This window comes from Octopus bimaculoides, chromosome 9, assembly GCF_046866305.1.
Source record: "Octopus bimaculoides isolate indiv1 chromosome 9, ASM4686630v1, whole genome shotgun sequence".
NCBI classification, from domain to species: Eukaryota; Metazoa; Mollusca; class Cephalopoda; order Octopoda; family Octopodidae; genus Octopus; species Octopus bimaculoides.
In genome coordinates this window covers 633,000-647,618 of record NC_142936.1, presented here as the reverse complement: position 1 = coordinate 647,618, position 14,619 = coordinate 633,000, and the positions used below count along the sequence as shown (strand labels likewise).

Below are 14,619 nucleotides of genomic sequence, written 5' to 3'. Positions count from 1 at the left end.
GAAACCCATGATTGCTACTCGCTAACCACTAGGCCATGTGCCTTCATGTGTGTAGGCGCATGCAGGCCTGTGTCTATATATATAACATCTATCCCCTCTGTGCCAATTCTGCTCCCTGAGAGAAGGTCCTGATGCATCTCCAACACAATCTATTTCTCCTTCCTCTCCTCTCTTTTCCTACTGGAGTACCCAAGCATCTCCCCTACAGTAAGACAACTCTCCCTATCCCTCTATTATACTCTAGCCTTTCACCTGGATCAGTGCCTTTCTCTTTCCCAGGTGAGAGGTCTTTGTCTCACAAGTCACGTGGCAATCCCCCTGGTATCTGTGTCACATAAAAAGTACCAGGCTTGGCAATACAAAAAGCACCCAGTCCAATCCGCAGGGGTTGGCATTAAGAAAGGTGGCAGGCATCAAGCCATAGAAGCCAGGTCAAAGCAGACAATTGAAGCCTGGGCAGCTCTCTGGTTGGCCAACTCTGGTCAAACTGTCCAACCCATGCCAGCATGGAAAATGGACGTTAAATGATTGATATATATATATATATATATATATATATATATATATATTTATGTAATTGTAGGATAGGAAAACTCAGTAACTAACGGCTGTTACCATTGCACAGAAACAATTGTTGTGTTTTGTAATTAAAGCCTATTCATTCCATCTTCTTATATATATATACATACATTCATCATCATTTAACGTCCGCTTTCCATGCTAGCATGGGTTGGACAATTTGACTAAGGACTGGTGAAACCGGATGGCAACACCAGGCTCCAATCTGATTTGGCAGAGTTTCTACAGCTGGATGCCCTTCCTAACACCAACCACTCAGAGAGTATGAATATATATATATACAGATGTGTGTGTGTGTATACAAACATTATATGTGTGTTGTAATATTTCTAATTCAGTTTAATTTATATTTGGTATCTCTTTAAACAATTGTAAACAGCAATGACCCTGGTTGTGCATATTATAATCTAGGCATTTCATAAAACTCAGAGGCTATGTATTTCTTCTTCATTGTATTTCCATTAAGCCTAGTGTTTTAATATAAATTAAATTAATGCAATAAATTTATTAGAATAAAAACTCTCAAATTATTTTTCAGGTCATTGCTAAACACAACCCGGAACACGGAAGAACCATCAATATGGACATGTTCATTGCTGTTTTACATGTGAGTTGTAAACTAAATACAAACACTGTTCTAAAACAATATTCTCCTGGAATATATGTCTTTTGAATGTTTTGTTTCTTCTGTTCTAGAATTTCACGTTCTCTTCCAGTATTTTTAGCCATCTCAGGTTGTTTTACTATTCCCCTAACCCACGGTACCAGAGACACCTGACATTTCCATGCATATGTCGTCCAACCATTCTAAAAGCATTGAGGAGTTTGTTATATGTTACATTGACCAGATCAATCACAAAAGCAGATGGGACGAAGTGTCTTCTGGCTCGGAAGAAAGGAGCCAATCATTGGGTTGTAGTTATGGATACGCTCCACCAGGACAGATTCTCATTGATACTGATAGGCCTCTCGCCTGAGAGTGATTCATGGTTACGGAGGCATGGTATGATGTTTTCTAGATAGAAGTAGGATAGACAAGTTTAGTCTATCTTTGCTGGAAGATGCTTGTGAAGTCTTTGTTCAGGAAGTATGTGTGTGTGTGTGTGTGTGTGATGTGTGGTGTCTAGGTTGCAAGTGGATAATGCATAACTGGAAAATGTTAAGGAGGGATAAAGTGTCATTTGTGTGAGAGTGGATGTTGTATAGGAGCAGCAAGGATGTTGATGAAGGAAGAGAGTGGAGAACAAAACTTAAATTTGTGATCTGCTCGGTCAGTTTGAAAGGACCCACCGATGCGTGATGGAATCTGTTTTCTGTATGATTGATTCTGAATTTCATCTTCTCCAGATTTGCAAGGATTCCAGACCAGATAAAGTAATTAGCTTTATCCTTCAATGTTCTTCTCCCATTTTGGGTCAGTAACACTCCCCATAGAATTAGAGTACACTGAATGGGTTGCCTTCTGTTGTGGTAAGAAGTCATCATCATTATTATTTTTAATTTGTTAATTATTATTGATAATTGTATTAATGGTTCTCCTTCCTACAGGATCCTGAACTAAGTGAAGAAGACCATCTCCTCCTGTTTGACAAAGTAATTGTTAATGAATGGGATATTAAGGATATCTTTATGACTTTGGACAAAAATCTTGATAATGAGGTAAAACTAAATTCATTACAACAACAGTAGATATGAGATTGTCTTTGGAACATAAGTGTACGTGTGTGTGTGTGTATTCTTGATTGTGACAGGTTCATAGAGATGTGGGACAGGCCCCTTGGAATAAGGAACTTTTAAAGAATCTGAATGGCATTGATAATCAGGAGTCTGATGAAAATAATTTTTTGTTTTGTTTGAAGATTCATCTGGAAATGTCTGTGGTTTAGTTAGTTCTCTATTTATCTTACTACAATGGGCATTATGTCCAGCCATCTGTCTGTCTCTTCTCTTTTCGCGGTCAAACGGCTGGACAAATGGTCATGATGTTTATCGGGATTACAAAGGAGGTAATCAGGAAGGTTTTTAGTGAAAAAAATGTGAAAAAGTATGATTATTTATTGGAATATTGAGTTTTGAATTAATAAATCACCTTTCATATAGTTCATGAATTCAGAGGATTTAGACTTGCGATACTATCCTTTTATTTCCCATAGTAGATGGGCAGATTTGCTATGGGCATTATGTCTGTTCCCTCTTCACAGCCAGAGGGCTGGACAAATGGTTACGATATTTTGGGGGATTACAAAGACAGTCGTCAGGAAGGTTTTTAGCAGAGTAGTGTGAAACAGGGACACCTTGATGCGCCTACTGTCTTTGTGTTGTATTTTGTTTCCAAGTTCTATCACACTCTCTAAGACCAAAACATGGGGATATATGTAAGAAGTGTCTTTAATTTAGTAAGGATCAAATTTAAGAGCAAATAAGAGACTGCTAATGACTGACACGTTGCCAGTCATATATAGAGCATGGATCGCAATCATTGATTTCTGCATTTGATTCAGCAGGTGACATCTATGGTTTGTCTAGAAATTTAAAGAAAACTTTGTGTCTCTGCCTGGTCAAGTTGTGCAGCAACCCAAAACATGTGAAAGGTAATCTTCTGAACATTGTTGAATCTTTCATATTCCTTGAGAGCACAGAGAATAAAGACAGAACACTGAATTCAGAAATATCTTTAAGGATTCTCTCAGGATTCAAAAGATGGTAAAGTCTTTTGGTAGTTTAGTTTTGGATCTCATCTCAAAGACAAATCAATAATGAAACAAAAATATCTGTTTATAAATCCTTTTTTATTCTCTCTTCTATACTCCTTCTAGACTCCTGGAATAATTCCACCAAAAATGCTTACGCCATATTTTACTAGGTTAAACTTTAAAGCCCTTTGATTCCAGGTTTTGCTTTCACACTTGGAATTTCTTTTCTAATTATTTGTATGTGTGTGTAGGAATATGTTTCTCTTGCATAAATTAAAGATCTTAATTGCTAACAAATTTTAAAATCTTCTGTAAGAATCTGAGAAATCCTTTTCTTTTTGTAGATTGAATATGAAGAATTGATTCAAATTCTTGAAACAAAAGGAATTAACGTCCAGTCTCGCTTTCTTGGATACTTTGGCAGACAAGTCAATAGTTTACAATCATACCTTTCAGCATTAATGGAGACCATGTTGACGAATACTAAACGAGCGTACATAGTGGTATTGATATTAGTTTTATATATGTTAAATTTTATTATTACTAATGTTCCCACAATCCTTTATATGACTACCTTCACCACCACCATTGTGGTATTGATGTTTTATATAATTCAGAATTTATCATCACTATATTCATAGTCACTGCCATCAGAGCTAGTTTTCATCTTGTCCTTGATGAGTCAAGTGGTGATAATCTCTAATGAAGATAATGTTGTGATGGATGTTGAAGGAAGAGTCATTGTTTTGTCTCTCGTTATCGTCCCTGTTACCTTCGTTATCCTACGTCCCATTTTTATTGATTCCATCAACTCCAATGCCCAACTGGTACTCACTTTATCAACCCTGAAAGGATGGAAAGCAAAGTTGACCCCAGTGGAATTTCAACTCAGAACATAACATCAGATGAAATGCCACTAAGCATATTGCCTGGAATGCTCACCACTTTCCACAAGATAAGTATCAGGAACATGATGAATGCAAGATTTTCTTTTGTGTTTTGCTGGTTAGAATTACTACTTTCAGACTCTCTTTTCTATTGCTTGCATCATATTCCTGATAATAATGTCTTAACTGATTCCACAAAACCAATATTTGCTCATTTCTCTGAGCTCTTCTAAGTTTGCTGTGTTTTTAGATTTCCAGTAGGAATGGAAACATTATGTAAAGTTACTGGAAATATGAAAAATACGCAGCTGGTCACTGAATTTTAACCCTGTTTTGTCTTCAATATTTCATGGAGAGATGTTTTTAAAGACTCTACCATTAACGACAACAATGTTATTAAAGACTGTACAATCCATTTTAAATATGGATTCACAGGGAACATTCTGCAATAAGTTCTGCACATTCTTTGTGATCATCCGTAATCCGACCTGTGTGGGGATTGCGAGGAAGGCCGACTGGAGAGTGAGGTCCCTACTTCAAATGTCCATCTTTCCAGAACACTTTGCTGTCGTGGATGGTTGCTATAAATTGTTAAAATTCAAGCACTGCCTTTTTTTGTCATTTGCTTGAGATGGTTGGAAGATGTGCCTTCTATTCTTCTCTGTTCTATGTAGTCTCTATTCCTGTTCATCATCACGAGAATCTTTCCCGACAAGTGGAACTGCTGTAGCCTCCCAAATTGCACTTTTGGGAGTTTTAAAGCATTTGTATGGTACTGATGCTTCAGATGTAGCCCAGATTGAGTTTAGGATGTTCTGAAGTGCAGAATTGCAAAATTCCAGCCAGTTTAGGCATTGTAACCGAGTTCAGTAAGAATTCCAATCGGCATTTTTCCAGTCAAAGTGAACAGTTTGGAGGTAGTAGTGGTTCTTGTTTCTGCCCATAAGAGACAGAAAGGCAATGATCATAGCATGATCGGAGTAGCCCAAAGGTTCCCCCAGTAGTGACACTGTTAACCGTTTCAGGAATAGTGGTAAAGAGCAGGTCTAAAGTGTTGTTACATCTTGTGGGGGAGGTGACTACTTGGGTCCTGCTTGGATCCAGCACTGAATCAAGGAAATCATTTGCATTTTGTGGCCAACAGAAGGTTCCTCAATCAATCTCAGAGTAATTGAAGTCACCAGCAATGAAAACATAAGTGGCTGTTTTCCTAGATGCAGCTTTGAGGATGTCAAAAATTTGTGCAATCATTAATATCTCTACTACTACTACTACTACTACAGCTCATTGTTATATTTTCTGGTACTCTTCTAGGAAGAAGATAAACATCGTACAGTTGGTATAAACACAGGTTATGTTGACACCACAGATTTCTGTTTGGAACATGACGACAAAAACTTCCTGATTAAGGTAACAGAACTTCTGTTGTCTCTGTTGTTGACAAAGTTGTATAAGAAAGTGTATCAAGAGAATTTGGAAAAAGACTGGAATGCTGTTTCCAACCTTAAATGAGCCAAATCTATCACAATAGTAATAAAAGGAACAAATGGGAAACACTAAGTCTACCACTGTTTCTAGCTAAATCCCTCCACACCACTTCATTACTTGAGGTTTTATGAAAGCTCTCTCTTCGTGTTTTGCAATAAGAGAGAGAAAAAAAAAAAAAGGCTTATTTTAACCCTTTCGTTACCAACCCGGCTGAAACCGGCTCTGGCTCTGAATACAAATGTCATTTTCATAAGTTTTGAATTAAAATCTTCCACCAAAACTTAGTCACAATTTATGTTCCTAACACTAGCTGAATGATAACTAAGTTATTTTACTAAATTCTTTGTTATATTTAAAGTAATTGAAAGAAACACAGAGCATCTCAAAATAAATACAGTAACAAAAGGGTTAATCAACCAGAAACTTATTATGTCTGCTGTGTTATCCAGCATGTGCCTCTGGGGTATTCTGGTCCAGTTTAAGAACCACTGGTCTGTTAATTGCAAGACATTTTTGTTTTTAATGCTGATCAGCCTATTGGTCTGTCCCACATCCAAATCCTCACAGATGTATAAGCAGTGTATTTAATGAGGAGTATATTTTCCATTTTATCAATTCTGGCATGTATGTACAGACTTCTATTCATCTGTATCAATTCTTTTATGTCTTTGAATTCTTTGAAGAATCTAATATTGGTTTATTCTGTGTCTTGCAGCAAGGATGGAACAGTACAGTGGCCTTCTTCCGAGAATACCTCAATGTTCATCGTGATGACTTGAAAAAACGTCTTCCCGAATCAGAACTAATATCTCCCTTCCCAAAAATTTGTAAAACAAAACGGGAAAAAACTATTAGAACATTTTTAAAACTATAATTTTTTGTAGCATTCTGGGGAAATGTTAATGCTATGTCACCTCAGCTGATATGAAGCATGGCACCCTGGGCTAGTATCTTCTACTATAGCCTCAAGCCAATCAAATCCTTGTGAGTCAATTTAGTAGACAGAAACTGAAAGCCCATTGTGACTGTTTGTATTCCTGCCACCTCTTGACACCTGCTGTTGGCTTGTTTATATCTCTATAACTTAGCAGTTCACCAAAAGTGACTAATAGAATAAGTACCAAGCTTTAAAAAAAAAGATGTACTGTTCAAATCTCCATGGCAACGGATGTCTTTGATAATCTTCGGTCCAAACTGTGCACCAAGTGGTTTTTATAGGAGACTTGAAACCAAATTCTAGAACTTTTGAGACAATCATGCCACAGCCTCACACTCAAGGGTCAATTATCAATCCAATCACATGAAACTATGGTGGTTCAATGGTGGTGTCTGAATGATTATCGGTGAGGGTTTCAAATCCCTGCTACACTAAGATAGAATGGTTTCAAAGTATCACTGTTTGTTTGGTTTGACTTCAGTATTACAACTAATGTGACTCAATGCCAATACAAAACCAGCTCGGCTTCACTCCACTCCTGCAGATACTCTAACAACAATTCGGAGGAGTTTGTTAGACTTGACTCAAGTTCAAACTTCAGGTACTCCGCGCTGCTTTTTAGCATAAAACTCTGAATATCAAAACTTGTTGTTCCCTCACCTGTCTCTGCCTTCTGTACAATTTTGCACCATATATGTATTACACATACACACCTACATTCCGTCTATCACTGTATATGTAAGTATGTGCATACACACACACATTATATATTGAATGACCCCATTTCGTGTTACTCCAAGTTAAGAAATATTACAACAGCAGGTATGGTACACCTTTCTATTCACTGCTGCATTGTTCTATTGTCATATTTCAGTTACCTGCCAACTGTAAACGGCTTATTATAAGATAAGATATATAAATACTGGTGCATACACGGCAAGCAATATCAACTCGGCTGATAAACATTGTGAACTTGCTGAGTTATGATCCAGGAATGATTCCCCACCCCAAGTTGATAAAAGTATCACAGCTAGTTTACATTTAGGTTCCCTGCAGGAGAGGTTAATTTATCCTGTTTAAAGCCTGATTTCGTTTTACACTCAAATACCATATTTCAGATGTATTTACTATATTCTGTCCGCAACAATGCAAAAATTCTGAATTGATAGTTTAGCCATGCTAAAAGAAATAACTCTGCCTGATCCTTACACAAAACTCCAGTCCAATGTTAACAGCCATTTATTCATTTCCAACCAAAGTACAAAGAGTAACTATTTTTGTTTTTAACAAACAACTCTTGTCATTTCATTTTTCATCTGCTTCGTAATACTAACCTGTCTGTAATCTGATTTAACCTAATTTTCAAAATTCATAATTCTCAACACCTGCTTGCTTTCATTTTCACAATATTCTCTCCCTGTTTCAAAACCCATGTCTTTTGCTATGATTTCTCTGGCAATTAAGCTTTTCAAATTTTTCTCTCTCTACCCTTCGTATGTCTTTCCGTCTTGGCTGCTATTTCCTTTAGTGAAGTTGACCTTTTTACTTATCCATGATGTGCCCACCTAGACCCACCCCTACCACCTACACCAGAACCCTCTCCATGGCTCCACCTCCGCACCAACACTCGTATGAAAAGCCTCTCCTCTACCAGGAGACTCTCATAGCTCCTCCCACCACCAATCTCATCTACATGACTGCATGTACCAAACAGAGACTGGATTACTTAATAACATTAGTGGGCAACTGGGGATTCCTGCAGGACAGCTTGCTAAGTGCCACAGACCAAATCTGTGTCTGGTGCAAAGCCCTAGCCAGACCTTGTGTGACATGGTGGTGGAATGATACTGTAGACAAGGCCCTTAGAGCAAAGAAACAGGATTGGAAGTGTGGGGGTAGCAGCAAACTGTCTCAGCCAGAAAGGAAGCTAAGAGGCAGGTATATCAAGCCAGAGGAGAAACAGAAAAGAAGTTTGCCTATGTTCTGTGAGGACCAGAGACTTGAAATATTTCAGGTGGTAAGATAGTGTGTACAAGAAAATCGTAATGTCATAAGAGAGAAATGTGTCCACATGGATGATGGTGCACTTGCATTTAATGATTCAGAAAAGAAAGAGGCTTGGAGGTGCCAATATGAAAGGCTCCTAAATGTGGAAAATGAGTGCGAGAGTCTGCCTAATGTAGACCCAACTGAGAGACCAGCTATCCAAATCAATAATAGCTTGGTAGATAAAGCAATTAAGGACATGAAGACAGGGAATCACTACTGAGGTGCTTAAAATATCTGAGGGAGTAGTATATAGTCTAGTCATCCGTTGTCCACAAGGGAGTCACACTCAATGATTGGTGTAGCAGTATTATAGTCAGCTGCTGCAAAGGTAAAGGTAATGCCTTAGACAGGAATAATTACAGAGGGCATCAAATTGGTGGGCCAGGTGATGAAAGTCAGAGAAAGGGTCAATTAATTAGGGAGAGAGTTAGTGTAGTAGATGAGATGCAGTTTGGATTTGCACCAGGAAGGAGCACGACTGGTACTATTATATTCCTGGTTAAACAACTGCAGGAGAAATATCTAGCCAAAAATAAACCTCTATACCTGGCTTTTGTTCACATGATGCTTGGTGTTTCCATTGTTTTGTTCAACCACTATATATATATGAATTGGATATAGTGGTACATCATATAGTAATTATGTTCTGGAGCCATCGGGGTTATCCAGAAGGTCTTGGCTATCTTTCGATTTGATGTGAGGAAATGTCAAGTGAAAAGCACATGGGGTTTTGTTTACATCTAATCGGCCGGTTAGGGTTAGGGTTAGCTGATTAGATGTAAACAAAACCCATGTGCTTTTCACTTGACATTTCCTCACATCAGATCGAAAGATAGCCCTATATATATTATATGGAATTACGAGACTTTCTGTTTCTATCGCAATATACTCTCATTTTCTAAGAACAGTTTAGTTTCACTTTTTTTTCGGCGGTAAATTCCAAACTCTAGTGACGCTTGGACTCCTTGTGTGAAGAGAATAACCTCACGGTGGCAACTGTAAAAACGTTAATACACTTCTCAAGCAAATCAGATGAAAAATAAGAGAAAATAATGAGGGAGAGGAACTTTATTCAATAATATTTCTACAACTTTACAATAAGGAAATAATGACTGATGAACAAAAATGCTTTATGAATGATAGGGAATAGAAAGCGGTTTCACACTGCAGGGGCGAGAACAGTCCTGGTTTATAGGAAAGGCGTTATCTCCCCTGATGTGAGAAAAAAAACCGCCGAGAAAATTCGATAATTTTTCACATGCAAAAGAAACCAACAAAATATTCGTTCGTTTCTCCTTTTGGTTTTTTTTTGTTGATAAATGTTAAGTCTTTCAGTAAAACATTCTCATTTTATTTCAATCAGTCTAAGCTAAAATTCATTTTCTTCGCCCTACCTTACACAGAATTTTACTCTAGAATCCTTTTTGACAGTCAAATAATTTTGGCTTTTCCGAACTAAATAAAAGCAACAGAAATAGAAAACTTTTTTTTTTTTTCACTTCATAATAGAACTAAAATGTTTCGTCCTTAACTAGTCAGAAAATAGTTTATAAAGTAAAGGTGTTAATTACATTTGAAATATATAGTTCAATCTTATAATTGTTTGAATGAATTGCCAAGAAACCTCAGTCATTCATTTAAAACACCAGGAAACAGTAAGTCTCAAGCACACTATACCTCAGATTTAATTTCGATTTTCTCCACAGCCTCTTCTAATTTACCGTTATCTTCCTTCACTTCTACCTGTTGCTCTCCATTTTTCTCTTCAGAGAATTCCTCTTTATCTTCCGCATCTTTGTTCTTCTTTTCAAGCTCTTCAAATTGCTTTCGAAGCTGAGCACAGAACTTCTTGTGTGTAGTGTAGCGCAGCTTCTGACACCGTTGGCTACAATAGTAAACCATTTTACAAGCAGAGCATTTCTTTGTAAAGTCGATTTCTCCACAAGCTTCACAACTGACATTGTCGTTTTTAAACTGTTGTCCATGGACACAGTTAGTGAGCACTGAAATAGCCGTGGGATAATCTCCGATGGCTACAGGAGACACAGTTCGAATAAATTGCAAAAAAAGATCCGACTCAACGTAGATAAATTCTTTCATGGACTGACGTATAAGCTTTTCGGGTTTCTCGGCAAAGCCATCGCTCTCTCTGCCTTTCACTAAACTCTTAATCCAACTACTTAGCGATTTTTCTTTTTCATTGTACGATTTGGCGATGTTTCGAATCATAAAGGAGTAATAATTTACTTTGATAGCCATCACATCATTTGTCTCAGCACTTTTCATACTTTTTTCGCACATAATATCTAAAACGTTTTGTACCTTATGCGAATTTTCCAGAAGACTTGGATTAGCCTCTAAGAAATAAGAAACCTTTAACGGGTGAAGATAAGAGTTGTTAAGCAGTTCTACCAGTGGTGCGACCAATTGTTTGGGAAGTTTCGCTTCTTTCTCCAGGCCTTGTGGTTTGGCGTAATATTCCACTTCATCGAAGCTAATGAAATTATTTATGGTTGAAACACATTTGTGGTAGCCAACAAAGGCTGCCATTTGAGCGGCTGTTCGATTGACACGGTTCACGGGGTCGGTCTTTGCCCCGGCACATAACATCTTTCGAACAAGAGCAGGTTTACCGGAAAGGGCAGCAAACATGAGGGCGGTGTAACCATCGATGTGTTGATTGGAGTTGACATCGGCGCCGTGTTGTAAGAACAACTCACACAAGTCGCTTCGTCCTTTGAATGCAGCATGTTGTAATGGTGTAGTTCCTTGCTCATCCAGGCAGTCGATACGGACTTCTGGTTCACTCAATAACTGTTTAATTTCTTCAATGGAAGCTGAAGGGATTTTGTCAATGATTTCCTTCTCAGCATCGTTTAACTTCCTCGAAGTATTCGGAGCCATCTTTAAACCAATGCGTCTTTTCTTAGTCTTAGTTTCGTATTTCTTTTAAATACGGTCGAAAAAAAAAAAGAAGAGTTTTTACGTTTAGAATATAAAAATACGATACTGAATTGTTGAAAATATTTTCAATAAGATTTTCGAAATTTCATGCTACATTTACTTTTATCCTATTTTCCTGTCCATTGGAATATTAATTCCCGTCAACGTCAAAACTTTCGGTTGGAGATGACGATGGACAAAACCTAAAAATGACTTTCTCTTATGAAAATCAAATAGAATTTAGGATCTCGAAATGTCATACTCTGCTTTGGTGTAGATATCTTACCGTTTTGTGATAGAATTTGCAATAAAAGGTTTAAAAAAAATTGCATCTCTACACAAGTGTGCCCCCCTCCCCCCACGGCTTTGTTTCTCGTAATTTCCAGACAAAATGTATATTTTGTAATGAAATTTTTATACAAATATGCTTCAGATGGTGTAGATTCTGATACAATCTACACCATCTGAAGAGTATTAGTTGAAAATTTCATTAAAAAATATCCATTTTTCTAGAAGCTATAAGGAAAGGAAGTCGGGCAAGGCAGACTTGTTAGGAATTCCCTAGCCCTAACACCCGAGTGAAAATCGTGCGAGTGTTAATCTGAAAATTTACCCACTTGTGTAGGTATGCCCAAAAATGTCGTTGTACGTCGTCCCCTTATAATAGGGTCAGCAAACATGTAAATGTTGCTCACTCTGCTTCATCCTCATGCTTGATGGGGCTGGGATCATCCCAGTTTAGTGGCCGCAGAGACATCATCATGTGTAGAGCCAACCAGGTCCACCAGTGCTCTCTATCGCTGGTGGTCCCATGCATCCTCCAAGGTAACGTTGAGCCTCTGCAGATCTTCCCCCAAACACGTCCAACCATCAGATGCAGGGCCTGACACAAGGCCCCTTCAAGCAAAATACAAGCTATATATACACGTATACACCCACATATACACGGTGTGATGGGTAAATTGTCACAATTTTATATTCTTAATTTCGTGCATGTACATTGTTTTTTATTTCGTTGACTACATAGTATGGTAGGGTCAGTTGGGCACTGTCTGTGAGAAAAACAGCACCATGATGCAACTCACTCAACCAGAAATTTGGAAACAACATGCTGTACTGCTTGGCATCTGCACTGGAAGCTCTGATAGAACAACCGTTGGCTTGCCCTGTCCCCAAAATGTGTCCCAAGAGTGATAAAAATCAAACATCCAGTCAACATCATGGTGTTTGGAGTGATCATTAGTGATGGCGATGCTATGCTTCCATTCATCTTCCCACACAGCCTCAGACTCAACACAGAGGCCTACATCAAGTGCCTGGAGGAGGTGGTGCTGCCCTGGGTCAAGGGGGTGGCTGCTGTTAGACCCTATGCCTGGCAACAGGACTCTGCACCATGCCACACAAGCAGGAGAACCGAGTCATGGCTGTCAGACCATTTCTGTGACCACATCACCCCTAACATCTGGTCACCTAATTTCTCACACTGCAACCCCCTTGATTATTATGTGTGGGTGCAGACCAACAAAACTCCTTGTAACACCAAAGATGAACTGAAGGCAAGGATTATGGCAGCATTGACCAACTTCAACAAGAACATCCAGAAGAGTTGCAGGAGATGCCAAAGTCATCTGGCGGCAGTGGTTGTATATCAAGAAATCTTTATGTAATTTTGGTAAATATATCTGTTAAAATGAGATGTCAGTGTTATTTTCCTTTTTGCATAAATTCGATGACAGTTTATTCACTGCATCCTGTCTATTGATTATATCACCTAGCTGATGGATGTCTGATGAGGTTTCAGTTATTTGATCGACTGACTTACTGTGTAAGTGATTGACAGTATTCCCTGGACATATGAACCCTTAATGTAATTCTCAGCCAGAATAGGTGTGACAAAGTTGTATTTTTTTCAGTCACAAGCTCTGGGTCAAGTCTACAGAAAATGATATTCAGCCAAGACTTTGTGCTTGTGAAACAAACTTATCAACCTCTCTACTATGTTGCCCCTGTAATATATAATATTATATACACTTGTATAGAGTATATATGATCTAAGTGGTTGCTGTTGGATCAACAAGACTTGTAATATTTAATAGAATTGATAAAAGGAGTCCATTCAAACATCTGATGAAGTGAGTGAGGACAGTAGAGTTTTATGTCCTCAAAGATAAACTGAGACTGCAATTAATAAGGAATGCAGAATCATGTGGGCTTCATATGTAAATAAGAAGTTGTAGAAGAAATTGTATGAGAGAAATTGAAGGTGATCAACCATACCACCGCTTTCCATCCCACTTTATGCACAATTACAGACCATACTGCACCTTCCTCCTGTCCATTGTCCTTCCATTCCAAGATAAACTTATCTGCAACACCTGAATTCTGTTTTCTGACCGAACAACTGTTTCCCACATCACCCCTCTTCACCTTTAAAAAAGAAGATAGGAACCTCGGAAGGCTCCTCAGAAGAAGCTTCTCAGCATTCAGCCACCAGCAACCTGGAACTTTTAAATGCATTTGTGACAATGCAACATCTGCCCTTACTTTAACAGCCATCTTCTAGGCCAAAGTCACAATATCATATTATTCAGAACTTTAGTTGCACATCATCATATGCAGCACCTTTACATCTGGGGAACGAGTCCAGCACCTTTTACTGATAACAGGCTTAAAGGAACGGTTTTCCTTCCATCCCTTTACCTTCTCTTGCTTCATTAAACCTTTCCTTATTCCTCAACTCTCCTCTTTATCAGCTATATATATATATATATATATATATATATACATACACACACACACACATATATACACACACTAGCAGAGATACCCAGCATTGCTCAGGATTAAAATGGCATAGTTTGTATATATTATATTACAGTTATGTTGAAACAATTGATATGGGAAAGTGCAGCATTGACAACAAAGCATTTATGGAGAAAATGATGGGCTAATTCGACTAAGTAACATGCTATGAGTCCGTTTGGAGTATTTCAGGCCCTAACCTGTCATGGAAAATTGGGGGTAGGGGGTTATGTGATTTTTT

The 14,619-nt window shown here is 38.1% G+C and overlaps 3 protein-coding genes across 6 annotated transcripts in view; 1 reads left to right on the top strand and 2 right to left on the bottom strand.

Moving 5' to 3' along the window:
- The window catches only part of LOC106879487 (uncharacterized), a 30,018-nt gene extending 16,746 nt beyond the window's left edge, over window positions 1-13,272 (top strand). For 2 of the 4 annotated variants that reach the window (XM_014929089.3, XM_014929090.3), the window contains exons 9-13: window positions 1,118-1,186; window positions 2,128-2,238; window positions 3,617-3,775; window positions 5,474-5,569; window positions 6,363-13,272. In XM_014929089.3, coding sequence (XP_014784575.1) covers window positions 1,118-1,186; window positions 2,128-2,238; window positions 3,617-3,775; window positions 5,474-5,569; window positions 6,363-6,521 — 594 coding nt within the window. In that variant the 3' untranslated portion in view covers window positions 6,522-13,272. The remainder of the gene's footprint in view (window positions 1-1,117; window positions 1,187-2,127; window positions 2,239-3,616; window positions 3,776-5,473; window positions 5,570-6,362) is intronic. The other 2 variants (XM_089356932.1, XM_014929088.3) reach the window with 1 other exon arrangement.
- The window catches only part of LOC106879484 (tRNA N6-adenosine threonylcarbamoyltransferase, mitochondrial), a 136,475-nt gene that overhangs the window by 120,136 nt on the left and 1,720 nt on the right, over window positions 1-14,619 (bottom strand). The gene's annotated exons all lie outside the window — the stretch shown is intronic.
- On the bottom strand, window positions 9,684-11,551 carry LOC106879486 (ankyrin repeat and MYND domain-containing protein 2). The gene has a single exon (XM_014929087.3). The coding sequence runs from the start codon at window positions 11,535-11,537 to the stop codon at window positions 10,305-10,307; it is 1,233 nt and encodes a 410-aa protein (XP_014784573.1). The 5' UTR covers window positions 11,538-11,551; the 3' UTR covers window positions 9,684-10,304.